The sequence below is a fragment of the Myotis nattereri genome (genome assembly GCF_964212035.1).
Source record: "Myotis nattereri genome assembly, chromosome: 12".
Taxonomy (NCBI): Eukaryota; Metazoa; Chordata; class Mammalia; order Chiroptera; family Vespertilionidae; genus Myotis; species Myotis nattereri.
Window position 1 is genome coordinate 73,269,034 of NC_138087.1, and position 26,727 is coordinate 73,295,760.

The 26,727-nt window shown below is 49.6% G+C and overlaps 1 protein-coding gene and 1 long non-coding RNA gene across 4 annotated transcripts in view; one reads left to right on the top strand and one right to left on the bottom strand.

Annotated features, from left to right (window-relative positions):
- ZNF618 (zinc finger protein 618) overlaps positions 1-26,727 on the bottom strand; it is a 150,005-nt gene that overhangs the window by 61,557 nt on the left and 61,721 nt on the right. For all 3 annotated transcript variants that reach the window (XM_081103620.1, XM_081103619.1, XM_081103621.1), the window contains exon 2: positions 1,061-1,104. In XM_081103620.1, coding sequence (XP_080959746.1) covers positions 1,061-1,104 — 44 coding nt within the window. The remainder of the gene's footprint in view (positions 1-1,060; positions 1,105-26,727) is intronic.
- Positions 1,364-2,841, top strand: LOC308528105. The gene is made up of 3 exons (XR_013996673.1): positions 1,364-1,383; positions 2,125-2,239; positions 2,826-2,841. It is a non-coding gene; the product is annotated as an uncharacterized lncRNA (long non-coding RNA).

Sequence of the window (26,727 nt, forward strand, 5' to 3'; positions counted from 1 at the left end):
AAGTGGGAAGAAGAGCACCTCCCACTTAGGGCTGTTATAAAGATCACATGAATTTTTAATAGTAAGCTGATACATGTAAGTCACATAGTCGGGAGCTGACATGTAAGTGCTGACTCAATGGTAGTCATCATTATTAGAAATTTCTTCAAATGACACAGGACCCTAAGGTTTGGATTAGTCCTTCCTGGGGTATATTCTGGCATCTTGGTAATAATACGGGGCTCCGTGACTGAGTATATTCAAGCCTAGGCTAGTCACGGGGAGCAAAGAGATGGCACGCATGCCACCCACCCGCTCCCCTGACTGGGCAGGCATCTCTAATCTATCTCAGCACTCTTCTCCCTCCCGCTGCAGCCGTGGGCTGCTAAGACCTAATACAGAGCTCCAGGCAGCCACTAGGACTATGGGGAAACCCGCCTGCTGTCCCCTGACAACAGGCAGATATGCTGGCGTGGGAGATTCATGCACGAAGGCAAAGACCACTTCTGCGTGAGAATCATGAGAAACGGACGGAGCCTTGTCTGTCCCCTGCTGTAGACCCAGCACTTTGAACAGTGCCTGCCACGCAGCAGACACTCAAATATCCGTTGGGTGAATAAATTAGCGTCACATACATCTGGGCCCGTAGCACACAGCACTGGGCCTAACCTAGCAGGTGCTCAATGAATGAGGGAGGACGGTGGGATAGGCTTGCTCGACCCTCACTTGAGCTCACTGTTTTTAAGTAGAGAGTGCACTCAGCTTCGGCAGGTTCAAGGCCTCGACACAGCCACTCACTCATCACATGACCCTGAGCAGGACCTTTCCTCCCCAACTTGAGCAGCCAAAGGCCCATTTAGGATTGAGTCATCCTTGGTTCCAGGCACAGTTGCCCACAGAGGACACCAGGAGGCCTGGAGAGTGCTGCCCACAACAGTACATCCTCCAGGGAAGTACGGGTACTTCTCAGCAAAGGGGCCTGGCCCGGACCATCCATCCTTTTGGGAGGAAGAAAGAGGCAAACCAGGGAGAGGTGGCTGCTAGCGGTGAGGGAGGCGTGGTGAGGTGAGGGCGTACCTACCTGCTCGCCGTGCTTTTCCGTCCAGCCGCACTGGCTCCGTCAGCCTGCAAAAGAAACCCGAACACCTGCATTAGCCAAGCGGGGAGACACAGAATTCTACCCTCTGCCACCCCACCAGGCTGCTGCCCAGCACAGCCTTGGGACACAGGGGTGAGCTGGCCCTGTCCCCTGCTCCATTCCTTCGGGCTGGAAAACTCTGCCCCCAGTGGTGAGAGGGAGTCAGCACACCCCCAACCCACATTTGCTGGGCCCTTTAAATCCAGCGGAGCACCCATTGCCAACACAAACCCAGCAACCACAGAACCCTGGGGACTCGGTGAAAAGTAAGTAACCAGCTAAATCTGAGATTGAATTGCACCATTTTTATTTTCAGCTGGGATTTCCAATAAAACAGTAGCCGCAGATTTATTCCCACCAACCGGAGGGGGGAAATTCATTTATGTTAAAATATTCTGTCCCCCAACCCTCTGAGCAGGGGGAGGCAAGAGAGTGCTGGTTCCTAATCTCTTTATTTGGGGGCGGGGGTGGGTGGGGAAATAAGGCTGACCAAATTAAATTTTCAGAAATCATAAAATTTCCGATGGAGAGACTGAGGCCCTGGGGGAGGAGGAAGCTGCCTGCAGTCTCATGAGGACTGAGGGACAGAGACCTGGGGATCCTGAATCCCAGGCCAGTGCTGGGGGGACCGCGATGCGGAGGCCACAGACATGGGGGAAGGCCCAGGTTCCCCACCACCCCTGGTTGAAGAAGCAGCCCCTAGCTTTGTGCCAACGTTTAAAATAATGTAGCTTCAAACTGCTGGCACCCATGTGTTCCCAGATTCAGAATCCTTCCAAGTTTAGAAAGGTGATGTTGCCACGTGTGTTCTGCATTTGGAAACAACCCTGGCGGGGTCTGGGGAGCCCCCAGGACTCAAGCACATTGATGTTCCTACAGAGAAACTCACACCGCGAGCCCCACTGGGGTAGATAAAGAGGGCAACTAGTCTGTTCTCCGAGGTCAAGTCCTGCCACTTCATCAGCGACAAAAAAACCTGTCTTGTTTTCAAACTTTTCGCATTTCAGGATTGTGGAGGAAGGATTGGTGACCTAAAATAAACACAGCAGCCGCTGCCTATTGATGAGTGCTTAGGGGAAGTTGCAAACTGGCAAAACCAGACGGCGGACTTCAATCCAAAGTGTAAATATATAAAAGTAAAGGCATTTCACCCCCCCCACCCCCACCCCCACACACACACAAAGGCCACATTTCAGCTTCTCTTTAAAAACCAGTTAATCCAGCAACACAGTCCCCACATGGCCATAGTCAGCTACAGCTGACATACCTCCTTCTACCCTTACCTCTCGCCTCTTACACAGTCCTCCAGCCTGGCCCCTGTGGGCATCCACACTCTCTCCCCCTGGAGAACTTCCCAGCAGGTGCTAGTGTACGACATTAAATGCCACTTATTTAATCCTCTCAATAGGTCCCCCAACACACATACACAATATTCCCATTTTACGGGTTCCGCACAGAGGGTCCTTCAGCCACTTATCCAACACCCATGGCTACAAGCCCAGGTCTGGGTGACTCCAGCGCCTACCTTCTCAGCTCTGTAATATTTTATTGTCCACCAACATCCAGGAGAGCTAATGGAGAAATGGGGTGAGCCCACACCACCCCGACTGTCCACAGGAGGGAAGTAGAAAGGGGAAGGACAAATGGGGAGGCAGAAGCATGAGGCCTGGGCAGGAGAAATTAATGGGATGCCGGTGTATTATTTCAGTAGAAGAAACAAAGCAGAAAATGGCTTGCATATCATTTCACTGGGAGCAGAAGAACAGGATCAATTACAGCCTCTCTCCGACACTGCATTCCTCAAAACTTGTCTGTAAAGCAGCGGGAAGACGTTGTTTTCACGTCCATATCGTAAGAGGCAGAAGTGGCAGGGGGTGGGAATTCTGTCCCAGAGAGCCTAAAAAAAAACCAGTACAATCCCAAATGACCTCTCGCCTTCCAGACTCAACTCTGGCCTTCGATTTCTAGCATTTCATACATATTTTTAATGTTGTCTCTTGTCCCTTTCCTTCATAACAGAGTTGACTAGTTCCAATACAGGGAACGTGGCTGGGTACGAGAGAAGATTCTGGTTTTTGCACACCTGATCATCCCCAGCTACCTTGCCCTTCTATGATGCTTATGATACTGGAGCTTTGTATCACTGCTAGCAACACTCATTTTTGTTTTCCACCCATTTTTATAAAATAAAGACAAAGTGTGAATAAAAATGTTCAAATAGTTGTCTAAACAAATCCCTTTGCAGAGACTAAGGTGGTGGCACAAGGGAAAACAAACCGATGGAGGAGGAGTGCTACCTTGGCAGGAGTAGAGCTGATGGACAATGGGCTCAAGTCAGAACTGTCGAAAATGGCACCTGTCAATCACAGCAGCTGTCAATCACAGCATGCGGGCCTGCGTCTAGACCAGGGGTGGGCAAACTTTTTGACTCGAGGGCCACAATGGGTTCTTAAACTGGACCGGAGGGCCGGAACAAAAGCATGGATGGAGTGTTTGTGTGAACTAATATAAATTCAAAGTAAACATCATTACATAAAAGGGTACGGTCTTTTTTTTTTTTTTAGTTTTATTCATTTCAAATGGGCCGGATCCGGTCCGCGGGCCGTAGTTTGCCCACGGCTGGTCTAGACCCACCATAATGACAAGGACAACCCCTCCCAGCCCCAGTTGAAGCCCACAGTGCTAAAGGTGCCAACGCTCAGTCGTAGAGCTCCCTAAGAGGCCAGGCCAGCGTGCTGTGTGTCCTCACCCATCAATACATCATAGCGACCCCTACTGTTCGAATCAGTTGCACCACTGACACTGCCATTTTCCTAGGCCCTAAGATTCTAATACCAGCACATTCATGTGACCCAACCTGAACCACAAACGCAGGGTAATCTGACTTGATCTCAATTTGAAGTTTAAGAGGACAGGGTTTGCCGAAACCGGTTTGGCTCAGTGGATAGAGCATCGGCCTGCGGACTGAAGGGTCCCAGGTTCGATTCCGGTCAAGGGCATGTACCTGGGTTGCGGGAACATCCCCAGTAGGAGATGTGCAGGAGGCAGCTGATCGATGTTTCTCTCATCATCGATGTTTCTAACTCTCTATCTCTCTCCCTTCCTCTCTGTGAAAAATCAATAAAATATATTTTTTAAAAAAAAGAGGACAGGGTTTAGACTCAGGCAGTCTGCGTTCGAGTCCTGGTTCTGCCATTTCCTAGCTGTATGCTCCTAGGCAAGTTTCCTCATCTGCAAAACGGCAATACTGTAATCCCAGGACCTCCATCATGGGGCTGGCATGAGGCTTAAAACAAGGTAACTTACAGAGTAGCACAGGTAAACGTACTTAGCAGGGCTCAGCTGCAGAGCTGGCCCTGGGCAGCACCGGGGGTCTCCCCGGCCTGTCTCAGGCCTGATCTGAATCCCAGGCTCCAAGTCAGCATCTCATGAGCTTCCACCTAACCCCCCACCACTGAACACGGCGGTGCAGATAGGGTACGAAGCGCAGGCCAGGCATGTGCTGCAATCGCTTAAGTGATGGAACCTCCACTGCTGTCGCCACTGCTACTGGGCCATGTGCTCCTAGAGGATATGCACCTTCCTGCCCGGGCTCTGTCTGGGTCTCCCTTTGAACCTTGGGCAAGCTTTCCTTTCCCTGGACCTGAGCTTGCCCATAGGCAAGAATGGGAGCAGGAGCAGGAGAGCTATGTCAGGTCATCTCCACCCTCTACGTTCCTGTCTTCTATGTGGAGTTGACCCAACCTTACCCAACCCCTCGATGGCAAATGAAAGGTGCTGGGGACAGTGGGCCATGAGAGACCCTCCTGCTCACTCTCTCAGAGGTGGGGGTAAAGACACCCAGACACCCCCAGCTCCCCATCAGGGTTCCTAGCCCCATCCATTCCTTATATACCGGCTTCTCCTTAGAACCTGAGCAAGGCTATTTTTGGTTCCATTCAACCCTCCTCTTCCCTCCCCAAATGAATGTTAAGTTGCTCTTTTCCATTCTCTTATTAAGGATTTTCTTGGAAAGAAAATATTATTCCAAACCCAGAAATTTTATTTCTAAATTTGTGCAAATGTAAGTTGTAATACATTAGCTGCATTTCACATTTTGTGCAAATGGCAGAAACAGGCAATTCGTGTGCTACGGGATGGGGGCTGGCCAACGATTTCGATAAAATAAACCCTTTTTTAATTTAAATGCTAATGCACTGAATTAAAATTTAATAACTGAGGAAATTGAAAAGCCGAGCAGGAATATTGGAAATAAATCCAAGCAGAAACAGCTGAAATTAAAAATTCTAGAGAGTGGGAGGATAGCAGCTAAGCTGTCTTATATGATTACATTTTTTTTTTTTTTTCAGAATGAAGCAAAAAAAAAAAAAAAATCCTATCTCTCGCTGGCTCTGGGGCAGTAAATCCACAGTGCTGTGATTTATTGCTCAATTTTCCTGAGGGAAAAAGGCTTTCTTTCATGCTGAAATATTTCATAAATTTCAAGCCAGCATAAATTCTTAATTTAAAAGTTATGGAGGTCACATTTAGTGCACTGGTACGGTTCCAAAATCTTAAAGGAATAGAGCAACCAAAAAAAAAAAAAAAAAAAAAGCAAATAGGAGGGGCAGAATTTGCTTTTTTTTTTCTCCTCCCCCTTTTTGGTTTTAATTCACAAGTTGAAATTTCATTATTAAAGATTCCTCCTGGATGGATGAAACCCAAGCACGTGGGGACCTGGTGTGTATTTGGAAATCTGCCGCACAAGATGAAGAGATAAAGATTTAATTCAATTATAAAAAGGCTTTTTTTCCCCCCCCTTTAAGCCACTTGAGGAATTTCTGGTAAAAATTTCCTCCCTTCACTGCCCCGGAAGGGGTGAGGGTGGGGGAGGGTGGCCAATGTAATGGCTTCTCTTAGATCTCCAATCTTTTGTGCACACTGATATATTCATTTGTTATACAGCTGTTCAGCGGCGGAAAGAATGCTGGGGCGCCCATAATTCTAAGCAAATCAATCAAAAATTAATGATTTGTCATGCTTGCACAATGGAGGAAAACAGCTCCTTGGGTCCTGGCTGCCTGATCTCAAAGAATGAAATGCCTTTCTTGGAAAAGAGAGCCGAGCCAGAGGTTCAGGGAGGCTGGGGTGCCACAGCGAATGTGGGGGCTCGCGGTTCCCCCAGCTCGGAGGGGATGGAGGGGGCCAACGCGCTGGGAGGGGGCATCTCCAACATGGCACCTCGGCCAGCCAAGCCCAGGGCCTGGCACAGCACATTTCCGTGGGGGTCTAACTAGGATCTTGCCTTTTCCCTCCCCCACTGAAACTCCAAAATTGCTTCCTCTCTGGAGACGGCAAGGACTCCCCCCTCCCGCACCTTATTGGATTGATCCTGTTCACTGTTCGCCAACCTGCTAACACCCCCCCACCAGTGCCTTTCACCAACTCAAGGGGATGAGGACCACGGTTCCTGCAGCGCCCGCCTGCCCCCAGACTGTGCCCTCCTCCTGGACAAAGCCACCGTCTCTCATGTGGCCACGTCTCCAGCACCCAGCTCAGGGCCTAGCACACGGCAAACAGGGTCAAATCCGTTAGTTATTATTTCTCAGGAAATACAGAGAATGGGGTTGCTTGGATGAATGATGAACTGCATTGGCAATTAGACTTGGATGAAATATAAGCAACTGATCTGAAGTAATCAATCACTTCTTTACTCATTCAACAGATATTTCCTTGAAAGCCTACTATGTGTCGAGCACCGGGCTCAGCTTTGGGTGGACAAGGTCGAATCCACTGGTGGGCCATTCCAAATCCCCCCGGCTCACTGCTTCTGGGACTGCCTCCACCCTCGGGAGGGAAGAGTGAATGTCCCCCTGGAGTCTTGTCTTCTTTCTTACTAACTTACGTGGATGTCACACTCACAAATATCAAATGCATGTTACTCCTGGCATGTGTGTGTTTCCTGCACATACATGCATGTTAGTTCGATAAACTCTGTTTTGCATGACCAACTGGTCCAACGGACCCTGTAGGAAGGTGCTCAGCCTCAGGAGTGAAATCAAGTGCCCTTGACCTGGAGGCCCGCAGGAGGCAGCACACCCGTGAAAGCACCCGCCAGAGGACAGGAGCACGAGTGTGTCCCGAACACCGCAAGCTGCATCTACCTCTCTCTTTCCTTTCCAATGCCCAGTGGATCCTCAAATGTAACTTGAACTTTCTCTCCCTCCCACTGAGGCACAGGACTCAAATCAGGAGCAGTCATTCGCTCATTGGACAAGCACTTACTGAGCTCCTTCTAGGCGCCAGACATTGTTCTAGGCGTTGGGATACATCCCTGCTCCCACAGCCTTTACATGCAAACGGGGGAGACAGTAACAGTAAGTGTGATAAGTTGGTAAGAAATATGTATGCTAGAAAGTAACCAGTACTATAGGAGGAAAACAGAAAGACAGGGGTCATCGGAAGGTTGGAAACGAGGGAGGAGTAGGGGATGGCAGTTTTAAATCACGTGATCAGAGTAGGCAAACAATGGAAGAAGGTGGCCATGTGGTGTCTGGGAAAGGGAATGGCCAGTGGGGAGACTCGAGGGCTTTGGTGTTTACTCTGAAGAGCCACTGGAAGGTTTTGGCAAAGTGACATCATTTGACTTTCTTTTTTTTTTTTTAATATATTTTATTGATTTTTTACAGAGAGGAAGGGAGAGAGATAGAGTTAGAAACATCGATGAGAGAGAAACATCGATCAGCTGCCTCCTGCACATCTCCCACTGGGGATGTGCCCGCAACCCAGGTACATGCCCTTGACCGGAATCGAACCTGGGACCCCTCAGTCTGCAGGCCGACACTCTATCCACTGAGCCAAACCGGTTTCGGCTGACTTTCATTTTTAAAAGATCATTCTGGTTGCTGTGTTGAGAACAGACCATGGGCAAGGGTGGAGGCCGATGAGGAGGTGACTGCAGCAGCCCAGGTAAAAGATGAGGGCGGCTGGGACCTGGGTAGTGGCAGTGAGCGGGTGAGGAAGGGTTGGGTTCTGGATGTACCAGAAAGTAGAACCAGCAGGACTTGCTGATGAACTGGATGTGACAGTTGAGAGAGAGTCAAGGAAGATTTCAAAAATCTTGTGTCTTAGCACCAAGAAAAATGGAATTGCATCTCTCTGGTGCATAAAAATATTAATCACAGCACAGCCAGCACTTTATAGATGGTTACACTGCATGGCGTCCTCCCAATAACCCCAAGGAGACACTGCAGTTTAACTATCCCCCTCTGACCAAGAACCAATCAAGCACAGACAGGGGCCAAGCGACCTGTCCAAGGTCACACGGCGGGTCAATGGCATGGCCAGGGATCCCATGTGTTTCACACACCTTCAATCTCGAGGACCAAGAAACCAAATCTGGCCCCAAACCATGAAGATGAACTGCTTTTCTATCTACCCCCGATGAAGCACCAGCAGTCCGCGCTTTATTCACCAGGTGCTCCTGAAACACCTATTCAGGGTGACTGTGCCAACCCTGAACAATAGCTTTGCAAGTTATAAAGAGGATTCCATTCCCAGGAAACTAAATATAGCATAAAATCCCGAATTAGACCTTGCTTCTCAGATCACATTCAGCAATATGTTTCTAGCATGTGGTACTCGGCTTTTCATTTCGTATATTTGCTTTCCCAAGAGAACACAGTTACTCAGAGACACTGACGGCCCTGGGTTCCAAGCTTCCGGGGTGGTAAAAGCTGCCAGAGAAGGCTCTCAGTTAAAAAAAAAGAAGAAAAAATAAAGAACTGGAATTCAGATGGGTGATACCATTTTTTTCAAAAGGTACTGATATAGTTCATAAACAGATGTGTGATTCTGAGCAAGGCCTTGGGAGATTGATAGTAAGATGAATCAGACACGGTTCCTTAGTCATTCACCCAGATACTATCTACCAGGTGCCTACAATGTGCTGGTGACCAGGGTCGTTACCGGGGACACAACAGCAACAAGAATCGTGAGGGAGACAGGCAGTGATTACTTCATTACACCATGCGATCGATGTATAGCTTCCAAGTGAGATGTGCTGTCTAAAGAGAAAAGTCTGGATGCCATGAGCATCTTTGACAACAGGACCCGGTGCAACTGCAGTCGGGAAGGGCTTCCCGAGGGATGGATGCTGGAGCAGGGCACACAGAGCCTTGCTCAGTGGGGGACACGTAAAACCTAGACACAAATGAAGCTAACACCAGCTGGGTGCCAGGGAGCAAGGAGAAGGGCGCCATCTTGCCAGCTGGGGAGCCTCGGGCACTGAACCCCACAGGGCTGCAGACGTCTCTGAGGGCCTTCACCTCCAGAGGGGACCAGCCCATGGACACACCCAGGCTCACCAGAGCTCCTGCCTAAACTCCAGGATGAGGCCAGAGACAAAGAGAGGCCCCAGCGATGCCATCATCGACTGGCCAAGGTTCCAACTACAGGGAAAACCCATGGGAAATGACCAGTGCCTTCATTCCTCTTGGTTACGTTGCCCTTCTGCCTCTTCCCAAGCCCTTGCTGCCTGAGGTCAAGTGTCAAGAAATAAATCAAGTTTCCTAGAAATGAAACCAGCACAGGCCTTGTATATTTCACTTGAGTTTCCTCTCCTCTCCGAGCAGGCAGCCATGGGGACAGCAGGACCCTAATACTGACACTATCACCATCAGCACTGTCTTTGTCATCATCACCAACCACTAGTAATTACTGAGCACCTGTAAACCAGGCTAAGAAGCCTTCCTTTATTCCCAGGCTCATTGGCCACCCCAGAAGGCACGTGTACCTCTGAAGGCCACTGCTGGCTGCAGTATGGAGGCAGGAGCCCAACATGAAGGCCACTGTCACCTTCCAGGAAAGAGATGATGATGGTCGGGGACAGCAGTAGAGAGGAGAGAACTCCAGGAATGAGAGCTACTGGGCATGACAAAGATCACTGCTGATAGAGCGTGGAGAGCACCCAGGATGGCACACAGTAGTTGCTCAATAAATGGCAGGTTTAAAAAATAAACTGCTGCAGCTGTGGTGTGTGGAGGGCCTGGTCTCCTCCGAGCACAGACCTGGGCACCTGGGAGGGACGGAAGTAAAAGATGGACCCTCCTCCCCGCCTGGGGCCTGACTCACAAACCTTAGAAGAGGGAGTCCTGGCCTCGGAGAGGAGGGGCAGAAGCCTCCGCTGGGCTGCTGTGAGGAACTCACCACCCAGACCACAGGCCTTGTTCTCATTCCCAGGGGCCTGCCGGATGCCGGATGCCACTGCAGCTGGAGCCCACAGTCCACATCTGGATCTAAGGGTTCTGAGATAGTTCCTGGTTGTTTAATGTGTGTAAGTTCTACATGCCCAGCCGGGTTGGGTCACAGAGTTCTACACTTGCATCAAAAACTGTGACGTTATTCCTGTGGTCAGGCTCAGCAACGGTTTGGGGGTATTTTTGTTTTGTGTTGTGTGTGTGTGTTTTTGAACTTTTTATACTGAGGTAATTTTACATTTATAGAAGAGTTGCAGAGAAACTACAAGGAGTTTTCTTCTACCCTTCACCCACCATGAAGGGCTTCGGGCAGGGGAGAAACGTAACCAGAATTCTGTCTGCAAATGGGTTGCTGGAGGGGGCAATACGAAGAGGCATTCAGACTAGTTAGGGATCAGAGTCCAGGGTCAGCTGAGGCTCTCCCTCCCCAGGACCAGCAGTCAAAAGCCTTCGGGCTGCAAGACCAAACCACGCAGAGGGACACAAAGAGCAGGGGTGGTGGTCCCTGGGAGTCAGGAGGGACACAGGCCTTGACACTTGCTGGTGGGACTTCAGCGAGTAACTTGACCTCTCACGGCCTCAGTCCTCTCCTCTGTGAAATGGGAATGATGCTGGTGCCCATCTCAGAGCCTGTCGTGAGGACTGAGTTAATCAGCTGTGTGCTTATTTCAGGGCTTTTACATCCAGTGTCACCTTGTGCTATTAATCTAGCTTAAAAGGCCTCCAACGGGGATAATACTAGCAATCCCGGAGCGTCCAGCATCTACTGAGCACCTCCTGTATGCCAGGCCTGGGCTCGGGCACTGCCCGCACCACATCAACCACAGTAAGTGGTAGCGACTGTCCCCAGCCCCGCTGTGGAGACGGGAGCTAGGCTCGCCGGGTGCAGGGACCAGCTGGGGAGAGGCTCAGATGCTCAATTCCAAGTCCATGTTCTCAAACCCTGTGCCATGCTGCCTGAAAAGCCCAGCAGGTGACCTTGGCGCCTGACATTCCCCCGTCTTTAAGAGTGGACACGCTCTTCTGGGTGCATAAATGCCGCTGTTTGTTTTCTTTAAAAAAAAAAAAAGACAACGAAAAATTTCTCAGTTCTTCAGTCACACAGTTAATCTCTCAATTTACAAAAGAGAAAGTCATGTGACTGAATTCCACAAAAATTCTCTCTCCAGGTTTATGATTTTACAGAAAACTCCAGGGAAAACCGCCTGGAGCGAGTTAAAACCAGATCAGCCATAAACCATGTCCTGGTGCAGCCTCACTAGGCCAGGACTCAGATTACTCATTAAATACGTGATAAATATTCGCCTCAGATCAGCAGGAAGTGGGGGGGGGGGGGGGGGAGGTAAGGGAATGTAAAAAAAAAAAAAAAAGGAAAACTTTTTTGCTTCACGAGGGAAAATACCTATTATAAACAGGTTTACAGAGGGTTATAAGATCCAAATCAGTGAACTCAGAATTGGGGGACAGGGTTTTTATTTTTTTTATTTTACTTTTTAAAAATATATTTTATTGATTTTTTTTACAGAGAGGAAGGGAGAGGGATAGAGAGTTAGAAACATCGATGAGAGAGAAACATCGATCAGCTGCCTCCTGCACATCTCCCACTGGGGATGTGCCCGCAACTAAGGTACATGCCCTTGACAGGAATCGAACCTGGGAGCTTTCAGACCGCAGGCCGACGCTCTATCCACTGAGCCAAACCGGTCAGGGCAAGGGGACAGGGTTTTTAAAAGTCACCCCTTAGGTATTTTTAACTAAGGCAGTAAGAAGAAAACGTTGGTCCTCAAACCACTTCCAGGGACAAAGTAAAGGGTTCCTGTGACAGGGATGGTCCCGACAGCCCCGAGGCCCCCCCCTCTGACTCCTGTCAGAGGCTACCTTTGACCTTCCCTCTGCCCTTCCATCCAATGAGGCTGCTGGACTCCCAACTGTGACAGGTGGAGCCAGGCAGACCTGGGTTCAAATGGTCTGGGCCACTAGGAGCGGGGTGACCTGGCTCAAATCGCATCGCCTCTCTCGGCCTCAGTTTCCTCGGATGTAAAATAGAGGGGAAAGCCCCTCAGAACACAGCAGCTGGTGGGTAAAAAGGCTGGGAGTCTCCAACATTCTCAGCTCGTGCCAACGGCACTACATGAGCCACAGATCTGAAGGATGTCACTATTACGTTGATGGCGATGAGCAAAATTAATACACTAAAGAAAGCCCCAAGATATTCGGGTCCTTCCCAGGGGGTTTACTTGGCACAGCTCCCAGCACAGAACCTGGAGTGGCCTGGGCTCGGTCCTGACTCCACCTCTTCGGAGACAGGTGACACTCGGTGAAGTCACTTCACCCTCGGACAGTTTCCTCCTCTGTCAAATGGGGATAATAATGGCACTCATCTCACGCGGTTACTTGGGACTACGTTAGTTAACAGATGTAAAGCTCTCAAAATAATGCCTGGCACACAGTAAGTGCTATATAAAACTTATTAAACTTTAGCTATAGCATTTATTAACATTCAGGCAAGTCCCTGTTTTAACCTGAGCTGGTTTCCCTAGCCATCAACTGGAGCATGTTGACCAGATGGCTGGGCTCTGAGGCCTCTCCAAGTTCAGATACTTGTTGATGCTGCTGTGTCTGTCTTTGCTTATGCTGTCCCCCTGCCTAGATCGCTGTCCTCTCGGACCAGCTGGATCCCAAGCGCCTTCCTGGAACATAGGGGCAACCTCCTAGAGGTCCCAGGGCGTACCTGCGCACGCCTGGGGACACCGCCACTCTCAAACTGCAAATTCTATGAGCATGGCCAGCTTTTAATAAACAGCTCCTCTGTGACTCCACAGCATACAACAGGGGCTTAATAAAGGTCAACTGGTTTGAAACATAAAGAAATTGTCCTGCCAATACTTTGAGAACCATGGTGGTGAATGGGGTCTAGGAAATCATCTAGTCCAAGCGTGGCAAACAGGTTTCATTTCCAGTGCTAATTCTGATCAAACAGCCGTGGCTGCCTGGGACAATGTGTGGACAAGGATTCTGAGGCCACATCAGAGTTCATCTAGGAAGAGTGCGGTGATTGATTATTGATGTCTGCAGTGAGTGTGGTAAAGCTGGGGATGGTAGCATGCTTGACCCCTCAAATCTAGTCCAACACCATCCTTTTATAGAAAGAGAAACTGAGGTCTCCTGACCCCCAAAGCACTGTTTTTCTGATGATGATTACATTCTCATTTGTAAAATCATCCCTACAAGAAGGAGGAGCTGTGGCCTTTTAAAATTCAGCGTAAAGAGATCTCAAAGAAGAGAGAAGACCAGAGACAAAGAAATACACACAGAAGAAAACTATGTGTAAAACACAAGGCTCACTTTGGTTTGAAAGAGAAATTATTACAGAAGGACACAGTAGATGTTCTAAGAAAGAATTTTTCTTTTTTAAAAAAAAGAAAAGTCTGCCACACATGCTCAAAGTAGAAATCTTACAAATTCCTATTGCAAAGTAACTCTTGGTCAGCCAACCACAATCTCTATAAATATATCACAAGATCAACAGCCCAGGCAAATGGGGGCGGGGAGGGGGATGACTGCATGAATTTTTTAAACATCAAAATAGTTCTTCTCGCAGAAGGAGTCACCCATTTTCCTACAAAATGAGAGACCCATGAAGAAAAGAAAGATTGTAATTCTCCACATCCCAATGGGCACCTGCTGAGAAATCTAGACAGCCAGACGATTCTGAAATTCTTTTACAATTCTGTTTTCTTTGCAGGGGGGTGGGGGGGAATCTGGTAGCCTGAATTTATTAGGGCAGCCACGATCTTACAATGACTTCCATGGAATTACGCAGGGTGGGAAGAGCCAAATGTTCTAAGGGGCCTGATCTGGGTGGTCCGTCCTACACGATCTGGACCAGAAAAATAGAAGCCACTCTAGGTCTTTCACGGGGAGGAGGGCGTTTAATATAGGGATTTGAGTACACAGGTGATGAATGGGCTGAGAAGTCACACAGGGGACAGGAAGGCAACCAAGGATTCCCATATGAGGAAGCTGCTGCTACAACCTCTAGGCCTGGGGAGAGAAAGGGAAGAGATGGTGTTACCAGAAGTTGGGGCTGTTCAGCAAAGGATTCCCAAAGGGAATGGATCACTGAGGGGCTGGAGCTACACCGAAAACAACGGGAGAGCAGACAGTGAGAAGGGAGAAATACCCTGGGCTTGCCCCTTCCTCCCACCTGCTGGCATCCTTCTTGCTCAATTATGCAAAGTCCAGAGAGCAAGGGCACCTGGGAATGCAGTTCCTTGTAATACAGAGCACAGTAAAGGGAAGCAGGGATGGAGCGGAGTGAGGCCAAACCAACAGGCGATCAGCTCGGATCAGGAAACTCCTGGAGAGTTGCAACCACTTGATGGCTGTGTCCCGCACAGCTCACCAAAGAAAGGGTTCCACCTGAGTCCAGTTTCCCCGTGTGGACTGTACCTTCCTCACAGGGAAGGACTACCTTCCCTCGGACTGTATCTTCTTCCACACTCCCCCAGGAGAATCACAGCTCCGCTAACAGGGCCCTGAAAGTCTGAGAAATAGAAGCTTGGCCAACCAGGCCCAGTCTCCCAACACATGGGATGTCTGGATGGCCTGCCCGCATATTTTCACTTCGGATCTTGGCTGAAATCTGCTACTGACAGGAAATTCACAATGGGGAAGGCTGGTTGTCCCTAAGCTGTTACTCAGAAGACCCAAGCAACCAACGGCCACTCTAGAAGCATCTCCTAAGCAGAGCTAGAACGCTATGTTCATCAGGACCAGGAGTGGAGGCTCTGTGGTACCGAAGTCTGATGCCAGCTGGGCTGGCTGAGGGGAGAACACCCCTAGCACCTCAGGGCTTTCCACCTTCAGGGCTACTATTCCAGATTCACACTGGAACTTGATGGCGCTGTTTTATGAACCACATCATAAAAGACAAGAGCATTCATGTCCCATAAGGCGTAGACGCAATCCTGTACACTTCTTTGTCCTGGCTGTGATGGAAGGCTTGGTTTCACACTACATTCTGCCCTTCCCCTTCATTGAAAGTACCATTCCCCCCTCCCCCAAGCCACACTGCCGACCTCCCTCCCCTTTTTCTTAAAGCACTTATTGCCTGGGCCATTCAAATGGTATTGATCAACCAGCTGGTACACTCAGTCATCTTTTTATGACCTGTCTTCCCAGCTGGACCATACATCTTCCCCGGGAGGGGCCCTGCCTCTGGATTCCCCAGTGCCCACCGCGTGGTCCAGCACACAGAAAGCATCTACACAGCATCCTTAAAGGGGAAGATGACCCAGGTTCCCAGAGCTGAGTGTGGGGCGAGGTAGCAATAACACATTCTATCAATGCCCCAGATTTGTTTAGTGATTGACGACTTTTATTTTTTATTGTTGTTAATCCTCACCCGAGGATATTTTTCCATTGCTTTTCAGAGAGTAGAAAGGAGAGAGAGAGACATATCAATGTGAGAGAGACATCAGTTGGTTGCCTCCTGCAAGTGCCCCAACTACGGATGGGGAGTGAAGCCACAACCCAGGTACCTGCCCTTGACCAGGAATCGAAACCATAACTCTGCAGTGTGCAGGCCAATGCTCTAACCACTTAGGAACACGGGCCAGGGCAATTGATGAGATTTTTACACCCATTACTGCATTTAATTCTTTACAAGGTAGGAGTCGTGATTTCCATTTCAGAGAGAAGGGAGTGGAGGTTCAGTGACTTCGCCCAAAACCACTAGGTACTGGCAGGGGTGAGAATCAAACCCAGTTCTTCTTCCAAGACAAATACCGAGTTCCTTCCCTCTTCTGGCTCCAGCCTCCCTTTCTAAGACCCCACGTCTTGCTTCTCTTTCATGAAATGAATTGATTTAATGAAATCATTAAGTGATAAAGAGAGTTAATAAATGTAAGGCTCTTAGAAGAGTGCCTGGCACAGACTAAGTGCTACATAAGTAATGGCTACCACTGTCCTCACTGTTACCATCGTAATTTCTTCACTGCTGTAAAACTCATTTCAAAACGTCAACTCACCACAACCTCAACAGTTAGCATGCTTCATGGCCAAAGCAGCAGAATATGGAAAATGCCCACATTTAATTAAAACCAAAGAAAGTCAAATGACTTAACGGTTAAGAAGAGATATTTGAAGATATTATATCATTCTCAGAAGTCTATCCAAAGCACTGTACCAGGCAACCACCAACACTCTATTCAAAACTACACTAGACTCTCCCTTCCTGATCGACTTCATGGACAACACCTTAGTGCACAAAACACAGTACTTTCTCATTGTCTTTTGAGCCAGAAAGCCTGTTTTGCAGAGGGAAAAATAAAGGTTCAGAGTAGAGGTAACACGTTCAAGGTCACATGTGTTTAAACACAACCTTCAAGTTCCTTTCATGAGTGTTAGTTAGCCTTCTTGCTGCCTTGTCAGGCCCAATGGGAGGCCCTGCAATCATGGGCACTATGTGTTTTAGGCACATAAAAGTCAATACCCCAGGCACCAGCTCACTGCTTGACCCAAAGGGTTTAGTGCAAACGAAACAAGTCAGCAACTACCAACCCAGCTAAGACAGACGATGAGAAGGCAGCGTTCTACCATGTCAACTCTCCCAAATGGAGTTCTTCCACGAGAATCTCCAAAGCACTGTGTCCCCTCAGCTGTCACATCCACTGCCACCTTTCAGTTGGCACTATCACAACAGACTTACCAACCCTCATATCCTCTGACCTAGTAATCCACTTTGAGGAACAAATTCTATGACTATCACCTAAAAGAAGAAAAAGGATTCACGCACAAAGATGTCCACTGCATTATTTATCATAAAAGCTGGGGAACAGCCTATATGCACAACAGTGTCAACAAATATATACACGGGAAGCCATTAGAATGAATGCTCACAAATGGTGAGGAGCTAAATAAAAAATGCCTAAGTGCTGAAGTGAAATGACAAGATCAAAATCAAAACTAGATATGCATACGATTTCATATAAACAAACAATACATGCACATATATAGTTGCCCCAAAAGCACTTGCCCTGGGTGGCTCAGAAGTACATGACTTTTTCCCCTCCTTCCTGCTTAGCTTTCTATCATGTCTACTTTTGAGGGAAAACTCACTCTAGTTTACACATATTGCACATCTATAATGGCAGGTTTCAGGATAAGGTGACTTCCTGGATGACATCCTTCTCCAGATTAAAGACCTATATTTACAGCCTGTCCTCGTGAATGCAGCCACTTGAGTAGACATAGTGGCTGGACCCAGGTGCATCATCCACTGGGAAGTTCAGCCCTCAGGGTATTCAAGCTCCACCTGGGAGCTGAACAAGATGAACTTGAGACCACCTTCAAGCACTTAGATTTTCTAAGAGGCTCTTGAGGGAGGTAATCTTTAAACCTGTTGCCTTTTTAGTACAACAGACCACAGTAATTATAGACTGCTTGAGTGCATTGAGATATTATTATGTGCCAGGGACTCTACAAGGCTCATCAAATGTATCTGAACTCATCCAACATCCTCATTAACCAAGAATTATTCATCTACTTTATGACTGGGGAAACTGAGGTCCTGACAGGCAAAGTGACCTGCCGTTGTGGGGAACCAGATCCAAGTGAGAATGCTCGGAGAGGAGCAGTCCCACCACATGGCATGGTCTGGAATGTGAATGTCGGTTGGGCATCTTTAGTAAACCATCTCATTTTATCCTCACAACTAACTGTGCAGTGAAGAATATGGCTGCCATTTCTCTGGACCTTCCCAGAGTTCCTAATACACTGTAATATTATAGATAAAGTAACTGAGGCTCAGTGAAGGTCCACTTTACTTGCCCCAAATCACACAGCTAGTAAGGAATAGGGCTAGTGTTAGCACCCAAGCTTGTCTGGCCCCAAAGCCCATGTGCCATACCAACTATCAGGCCATACCTAACTCCCCCCCCTCCCCGCAGAAGGAAAGGAAATGAGAGCTATAAGGAGTCAGAGTGCACCACTCTATAAGGAAGTATGCTCAGAGGGGCAGTTTGCCCAGAGGCAGTGAGCTCCCCAGGGGAGCTGTGTCATCAAAGGATGGGCAGCCATCTGGTGAAAGAATAATCAGTGGCTACAAGCAAAAGGGTGGGTCAGCTATGACTGGGGCAGGGATGGGAGAGCAGGGGATGAAAAGGGTGGTGTTCCTTGCCACGATATTTCAGTTCTGGATCCTTCTGGAAAATCCCAGACTTTCCTAATTGCCCAGCTCGTCATCCTCCGCATTTAAAGGCCACCATCTTTTAGAGATATGTTGCGGACCAAATATTTCATTTCCTTTTTTCCCCTCTTTCTGGCTTCACAAGTGTAGTAAAAAGTTAATGAATCTATAAATTGCTCACTGGCTTTAAAAAAAAAATGAAAAAGAAAAGAAAAAAAACAGTTAATGGAAATTTTAATGAAATCGTCCCTTCTGCATAACTGATGGCAAACCCAGGGACAGAATACCTGGCACTGCATGGCCCACGTCAGGTGCCATGGGAACTTGAGAACCTTTTACCGAAAGACAGTGCGGTCCCAAGCTCATGGACGTCCGAGGTGGCAACATGAGTGACACTTACCCAAGGGCAACATCGTCAGCACATTCAATGATCAAACCCCATTTCTGAGAAAAAGAAAATGGCGCACTGCACTGAGGCACAAGGCCAAGGTTTGGGGCTTGACACCAAAGGTGGGAGAACGCACAAAACTGAAAATCCATCGACCCTACTAGGGTTCCCAAGAGGAGTCCATCGACACAGTGTGAGTCCCTGGGCTCGCCTCCTCTGGAAATGCTGGAGTCCACAGAGGAGAGGCAGGTATATTTGGGAAGTGCGTTCTGATACATACTCCCTATTCACAAGTACCGTTCTGATGTCTACTCTATGTCGGGCCTGGAGCTAGACCTTATAGACCCAAATCTTTCTGATATGCCCCCCTACAGCATGGAAAGGAAACATGCCTACCCTCGCTTTAACAGGCAAGGAAAGGGAGGCTCAGAGAAGTGACCACCTCAGGGTCACGCACTAGTCCATCCCCACCACGGCAGGTCCGAAGGCTGGCAGTCAGCACTCATGAAAAACCACCCAAGCTTCCTTCCAGCCTCCATTCAAAGTCCTCCAATCCAACAGCCCCTACCTGCAGCCTCTCTGGTCTTTCTAAGATAAAAGTCTGACCCGGTCATTCCCTGTTTAAAACCTTCACCGAGTCCCCTTCCCCTGCCAAGGTAAAATCCACACTCCTTCCCAGCTGCCACAGCACAAACCTCACACCTAATGCTCCGGCCACACGAGGCTTCCTCACCTGCTCCTGGCTACCTCTCCTCCCCCTCCTTCAGTCAAGTCTCATCCTAGACATCACTTCCCCCAGGAAACTTCTCAGTATCCCTACTCTACCCTACTCCACCTCTCATCTCTCCCTGGCCAATCAAGGCAGAGCTGAGTCTCCTCTGATATATACTCTTCCCAATGGTCCCACTGCTCAACTACCTACCTGCCTGCCACCTTCCCTGGACATGGGCAGCCCCAAGGCAGGGACCAGAGCTGCTCAGAATGGGTGGGGTAGCAGGAGATGTCTTCCTGTGGCATCCTTGTCACACAACAGGCTCAAACCCTGGGACCAGGTCCAGCTCTGCCAGACTTCCCCAGCCTCCACGAGGGAGAATCACATGGACCAGCAACCCATGGCCATGGGGGGGTGGGGGGTGGTGATGGAGCATTGACAAGAGATGGAAGAAATGTAGTTTCCTTCAACCTCCTCGCCTGTTCATTCTTTTCTCAGAGGATAAAAGTGGTGGAGAAAGAGTCAGAGAAACGAGAGCGAGGAACAGAAAACCACAGACGGGCAGGAACAGGGGTGCCACAGCACATGCTCAGGACAGCAGACACAGGCCCACGGTTGTCGTAAGGGTGAGCTGGGCCAACTGCAAAGCGACACAGACACCGACACCAGACACCGGCAGCCAGGGCTCTCAGGAAAGGCACGTGGACAAGAAATACCTGGGAATTTTAATAGCTGCTTTTAGTTTCCAGAGATTTTGACGCCTCTTTCTCTTTGCTTTTCCCCTAAACCAGTTACAATTAGCATTGAGGGATATAATTACGTTGTTAGTCTAATTGCCTGTTTGAAGCGGGATCTACAGGGGTTTAATGGGAGATCTGAGGGGGAGGGCATATGAAATAAAAAGTCAGGATAATCACAGAAGAGATGTGCAATAGGACTTTCTTCCCAGGTGGAGACGAGGCCTGACCTGCACCAGAGGCCAGGGAATCGCATCCCCGCCAACTCCCTCGCCCGGCTGGCGGGAGCACACAACCAGGCGGCGGATGTCACTGGAAATTGATTTCAGAGACGCTGACCTAATTAATCAGGAAAAGATCCTAGAAAGGCCCTCGGATTGGAGCCTTTGCACTGACTAGCAGGGACACACTTACACTTCACTTCGGCGGGCAGTATCTTCCTGGTCGGGGCGAGCGTGGCGGCAGCTAACAGAGCTAGACTTGCCCCTTCACTCTGGTCCTGTGCAGGGGAACCCTGGCGACAGTCATTAGAGGGAAGCAGCTCTGAGCTCAGGATGAAGAGGAACCTTCTCCTCCAGGGCCGGAGGCCAATGGCGAGATAGTGAGCACCTTGACAACAGGGCATTCAAGCTGGATGATCGTGTGGTGGGGACACAGAGGAATCGGGGTGAGGAAGAAGCCGATGCCTCTGAGCGACTGTACAGAGAGGAGAGGGGCCTAAGGGGTCTGCAGGGACAGCGAGGGAGAGAAATGTTCTCTTCACATCAGAGGGCCCTTCCGCCCCCCCAAGCTACGGGACTTCCATCCTGAAGACCTAGCCCTTGTATCTGGAAAATGCTCCTTCTCCAATTACTCCCCCCACCCCACCCCACCCCACCCCAATTACAGGCAGCAATTTGCAGCCACCAAAAGCTACCTCCACGTGGGAAATGGGACGCTCCAATGCAGAGGCCAAAGCCAGGCAATCCCACAGGCGATCATGGTCACCACAGCGGCCCCGCTCTGCTCCAGGGCCCTCTTCTCCATCGTCCCAGGTGACAGACGCACATCTACCCCTCGGACGGGAGAACCTGCACTCACGCCTAACCTCTGCCACTCTGCGGCTGAGGAACAGGCAGAGAGCACCTGCCCCGCGGGGTCCCTCAGTGCCCCTTCTTGGGGGAAGGGGGGAGAGTGCAGATAACTTCATCAGAAAGCTCTGACCCCGTGCACACACCTCACCGGTAGGAGGACACTGCCCTCTGAAGTCCTTGCACCTGTAACTGCCTGAGCCCAGCACAGCCGGCTCCGAAGCACATGCTGGCACACAGTGGGCACTCAAAATGATGCACTTAACTGGCATCTACCAAGAGGGTTTGATAAAATGACGTGTGTCCTTTTAATCCAGTAATTTCTGTTCTGAAACACCTGAGCTTCGGGGTCAGAAGACAGGGTCTCCAAGTGCCTTCTAGAACCTTCCAGTTCCCACAGCCACATGTCTCCTGGGACCCCTCCTCGGATCTGACAACTGTAAAGCTCTGAGGCCCCGCAATACTCTTTAAGGCCCTGAAACGTTCCACAGAGAAGTGTGAGGATCTGGGTTTCCAGGCAAAGGCAGCCACACAGGGGCCACGGAGTCTGCAGAGGCGGCCTCCACTGCCCTCCCCACCTGCCTCCTGACGAGCTTGTGCCTCTCTCCAGCACAGTCAGGTTCCCAAGCTCAGGGCTGCCCGGGAGGAAGGAGTGCTGCCGGCTCCCTGCATTTTCTCCACTCAAGGCCGACAATGGCGATGGAGTGTGCTCGAGGCCCTCAGTACAAAGGGAGCGAAATTCCAGCGCGCCAGTTATGAGGCTGCGCTGCGCGTATGACCCAGGGCAGGAAGGCTCATTGAAATCCAATAAAGATGAGGGGCGGGGGAGCTGCTCTGTTCTGGCGCGGCCAATAGCATCGCCTTCCCCGCCATCTGCCGGCTCTGCCCCTGACCAGCCCCCGACCGAGGGAAAGCAGGCTGCCATTCTGACGCTCTCTGTCAAGAGCAACAAGACGGTGACACCCCCCACCCCCCCCCAAAAAAAATGTCCTGGACTCACCCTTCTCTCGGGCTTTCTTATAGGGACTCAATTAAAAGGCCTTCCAAAGTCAGAGGCAGCTGTAGGTTTCTTTAGGGGAGTGGACAAGGGGCTAAGCGAGTAACCATTTTATTTATTTATTTTAAATCCTCACCCGAGGATACATTGTTGATTTTAGAGGAAGGGAGAGAGAGAGGGCCAGAGAGAGAGAAGCAGACATGAATGTGAGAAACACTGATCGGTTGCCTTCCATACACGGCCAGACTAGGACCAAATTCACAAACTAGGTATGTGCCCTGCCTGGGAACAGAACCCGCAACCTTTTGGTGCATGGGACGACGCTCCAACCAACTGAGCCATCCGGCCAGGACAACAGTTTTATGTATAATAACACATAAAAGCAGAGCTACGGCGCTTGTTTTCCAGTCAAGAGAATTACTGGCTGCTTGCACATTCTACATGGCTGGGAGGCCTCGTACTTGCTCAGAAGCCTCCATCCACATCAGGGCTGTTCCAGCTGCAAAGAGCAGCCAGGGAGACATGGCAGGCCTCGCCCCTGACAGGGTCTCCGAGGGCCTGACCCTGAGCGTGGAAACGCAGGCCAGAACTCCCAATTCAGTTCGGCTCAGTTCAACAGTCGCTTAATACTCAGAGGAGGATGTGGCTGTGGGAGTTGGAAGCTTCTCGACACAGTCTATGTGCCACGACCAGTGCTAGACTTTGGGGATTTAAAGGGCACTTCAAAGAACTTGCTACCTGGGACAGTCGAGATGGTGTCCCACGGAAATCCCTTCAATGTCATATGCAGCATCTGAGCGTCCACTATGTGTGCGGCGGTGTATGAAGCACGTCACATGCATTGCCTGTTTTAATCTTTACCATAAAGCTGTGTGGCAGGCATTCCACATCTCAACTGTCCAGATGAGGAAACAATTACTGAGATGAAGTATCTGTGCAAGGGGAGGAGCCCAGGTTCAAATCTAGCTCCATCTGATTCACAAGTTCTCAGGACAATCCCAACCAACAGATCCCCGGACAGATCCTTTTTCAGGACAGTCAAATGGGCACGGGCTTGCTTCCTCCCTTCATCCTACAATCCCTCCCAAGCCCCGCCGCCCCCGCCTCCCCCTGAACCAGGCACTCTACCTACACTACACGAGTGAAGAGCGCTGTGGGCAAGAGCAGCCTCCACTTGGAAGGGGAGAGAGAGACACCGTCAATGAATCCTCAAAACAGAAGCAGGAGTCTAGAGCCATGGCCAGTCAGGAGGAGGCAGGCCTTCCCAGAGCCACGCAAAAAAAAGAATGAATGGGCTGCAGGGAAGAAGCAGGTGGGTCCTATCACTGGACACAAGCAGCCTGGTCAGGAATCCCGTAGTGGGAGCAGGTGTCCAGTAAGGCTGCCCTGACAACCAGATGCTGGTCTCTCTCTCAGCTCAGTGAGTGCGGATCGGTCCAAGAGCATGAGACCCCCAGCTTGCACACGGCCATTTCCACGGCACATAGCACATACTCTTCCACCCACCTGGACCCATCACACCCCTGCAGGGGGCATTCCCACACCCCACTTACGAAAGGAGGACACAGACAGAAAGGAGGACACAGACACGCACAGATCCTTACTCCTTGGCCCATAACCGGTGGAGAAACGTAAAGGGCTGTGGGATGGTAACATCCCAGCTTGCCCCCCACCTCTCGGAAGTAATTACACGCGGGGTCAGGCCTGCAGCCAGGGAAATGAGGGTGGGATGTCTTGAAGGTGGGAAGGGCTGTCTGCCTCTGTGAACTCACGGGGAGTCCCAGGACTCTATTTCCCTGGAAAACAGTTTCTAGACTTGTCACCTATAAATTGCCTGAATCTTTTTTTTTTTGGAAGGTTTCCCCTACTTCACTAATGGCTTTCATTGCCTTTTTCTCCATAAATTTAATTAACCTGCTATGTGACCTTGGGTTAGGCGAGCCACAGCCCCTCTTCAAATTCAGTTTCTGTCCCTGTTAAATCTCTCAGAGCCCTGGCAGCTCGTCCATCCCAGGATTCCGTGCCCGGGCTCAGAGTAGGCACGTGACCTTCATGTTCCTGGCAGCTTCGGCCGGGAGCTCCCCAGAGTGCCCGAGCCCATCCCGCTCGGAGCAGCTTCGCCCCGAGTCGGTGGCACTAGCTCTCAAGGTCTTGCGAGATCCTGGGTGAAAAGGCGGGACAGCGTACCCTGGCAAAGGCCCCCTCTGTCCCCGATGGGGCCCCAAAGCTCCAGCCTGCCTCTGGCATTTCAGCAGGGCTGCCAGTCCCCGGGTGTCGGAGGAACTCCAGATCAGGGGCTGGATCAAGAGCGTGAGCGTGAGGCTGAAATTGTAATAATAATAACTGACATTTATATCACGCCTTTCATCCCCAAATCCCAAATTAATTAACTTTTTACGAGACATTTTTAAACTAGTGCCATTTAATAAAATTCTATTAGGAGAAGTCTTTTTTTTTCCTCAGCCCTATATTTTTATTAACAGCCACCAAAAATATAATTTTACAGGCAACCGAAAGCCAGTCCGGAGAAAACCGGGGAGAGGCTGACTCTGCTGAAGAGAAAGCGGGAGGTCCAGCGCTGGCCGGGGGGCTGACCGCTGGCCTCACTGTCAGGGGTCTGCGTCCTCCGGGGTCGGGGGCCCGGTTACTCTACAGGACGGAACCTCGGCCCTGCATCACTCACCTCATATTTATTGATCATCTATTTTCTGCAGCCACTATACGAGCTGCTGCGGCTAAAAAAGCAAACAAAGCATTCACGGCCCTTGCCTTCCTAAAGCACACCCTCCAACGGGGCAGAGAAACGCTAGCCGCTGGCCGCTGATCTCACTGGTAACTCCATCACTGTGATTGAGGTAGGTGCCGAGGAGAGAGAGACTCCTCTCCCCTCACCCGCCGGCCCACCGACAGCATCAAACAGAAAAATAATCTGGTCTACAGCTGGCAGCAGGGGGATCAGGAAAGACCTCCCTGAAAAATTAATATTTAACCTGAGAAATGGCTTGGCATAAGCCAGGCAAAGGGAAGGGGTGGAAAGGGGGGGGGGGCATGGGATCCGCATACATGGGAGCTCAGAGGCTGGAATCCAGGTGCGTGACATGTCTGAGGAAGGAAGGGAAGGTCAGCCTGGTCGAGCAGAGGGCGGGAGGGTGTGAGATGGGGCTGGACAGACGACAGCGCCGGTGGAATTCCATCCGGAGAAGGGAGAGCTGACCAAGGCTCAAGCAGGCAAGAAGCATGATCCTTTTAAGTAACTGGCTCTCGACGGGCCTGAATACCACAGTCCCCACTTACCCACAGGGGATACATTCTAAGGCCCCCAGTGGATGCATGAAAACCACAGAGAGTACCGAACCGTATACATACTATGTTTTTCCTATACATACCTACCTATAATAAAGTTTAACATATTAGACACAGTAAGAGATTAACAATAAGTAATAGTAAAATAGAACAATTATAACAATATGCTGTAATTAAGATTGTGACTGTGGTCTCTCTCTCTCTCTCAAAATATCTTACTATACTGTACATACTAGTAGAGCATGGATACACAGGACAAAGGGATGATTCATACCCCAGGAGGGATGGAGCGGGATGGCCTGACATTTCATCACAGCACTCAGAACAGTGCACAATTTAAAACTTATGAATTGGTTATTTCTGGAAGTTTCGATTTAATATTTCTGAACTGTGGTTGACCATGATTAACTGAAACCACAGAAAGCAAAACCGCAGATAAGGGGGACTACACCGTATGTACTCTTTTGTATCTGTGGGATATCATTCTGTGCACCTGTTATAGCCATTACTGCCCAGCACATTTGCCAGTAGCCACATGGGGACTGAGCGTTTGAAACGTGGTAGTCCAGAGTGAGAGGTGCTATCGGTGGAAAACACACACCAATTTCAAAGATTTCATATGAAATAAAAGATGCCTAACTGCTTAAGAATTTTTATATAGATTACATATCAAATGATAATATTTTGGAGATATTAGGTTAAATATATTACTAGCATTCATTTCACTCACTTCTTTGTCCTTTTTTTCATTGTGGCAACTAGAAAATTTAAAGTTATATATATGGGGTGCACTACCTATCGGCCATCTCTGCATTATGTTTTTAAAAACAAAAAATTTTTAAATAGAATATTTATTTATGAGCATTCATGACCATGGTGCTAGTTTAGGCCCCGGAGTGTATGAATCTGGCCCTCACCCTGTTTTCCAGGACAGTGGAAATCCCACAGGGAATCAGAGCTGTACAGGGTGGGAGCA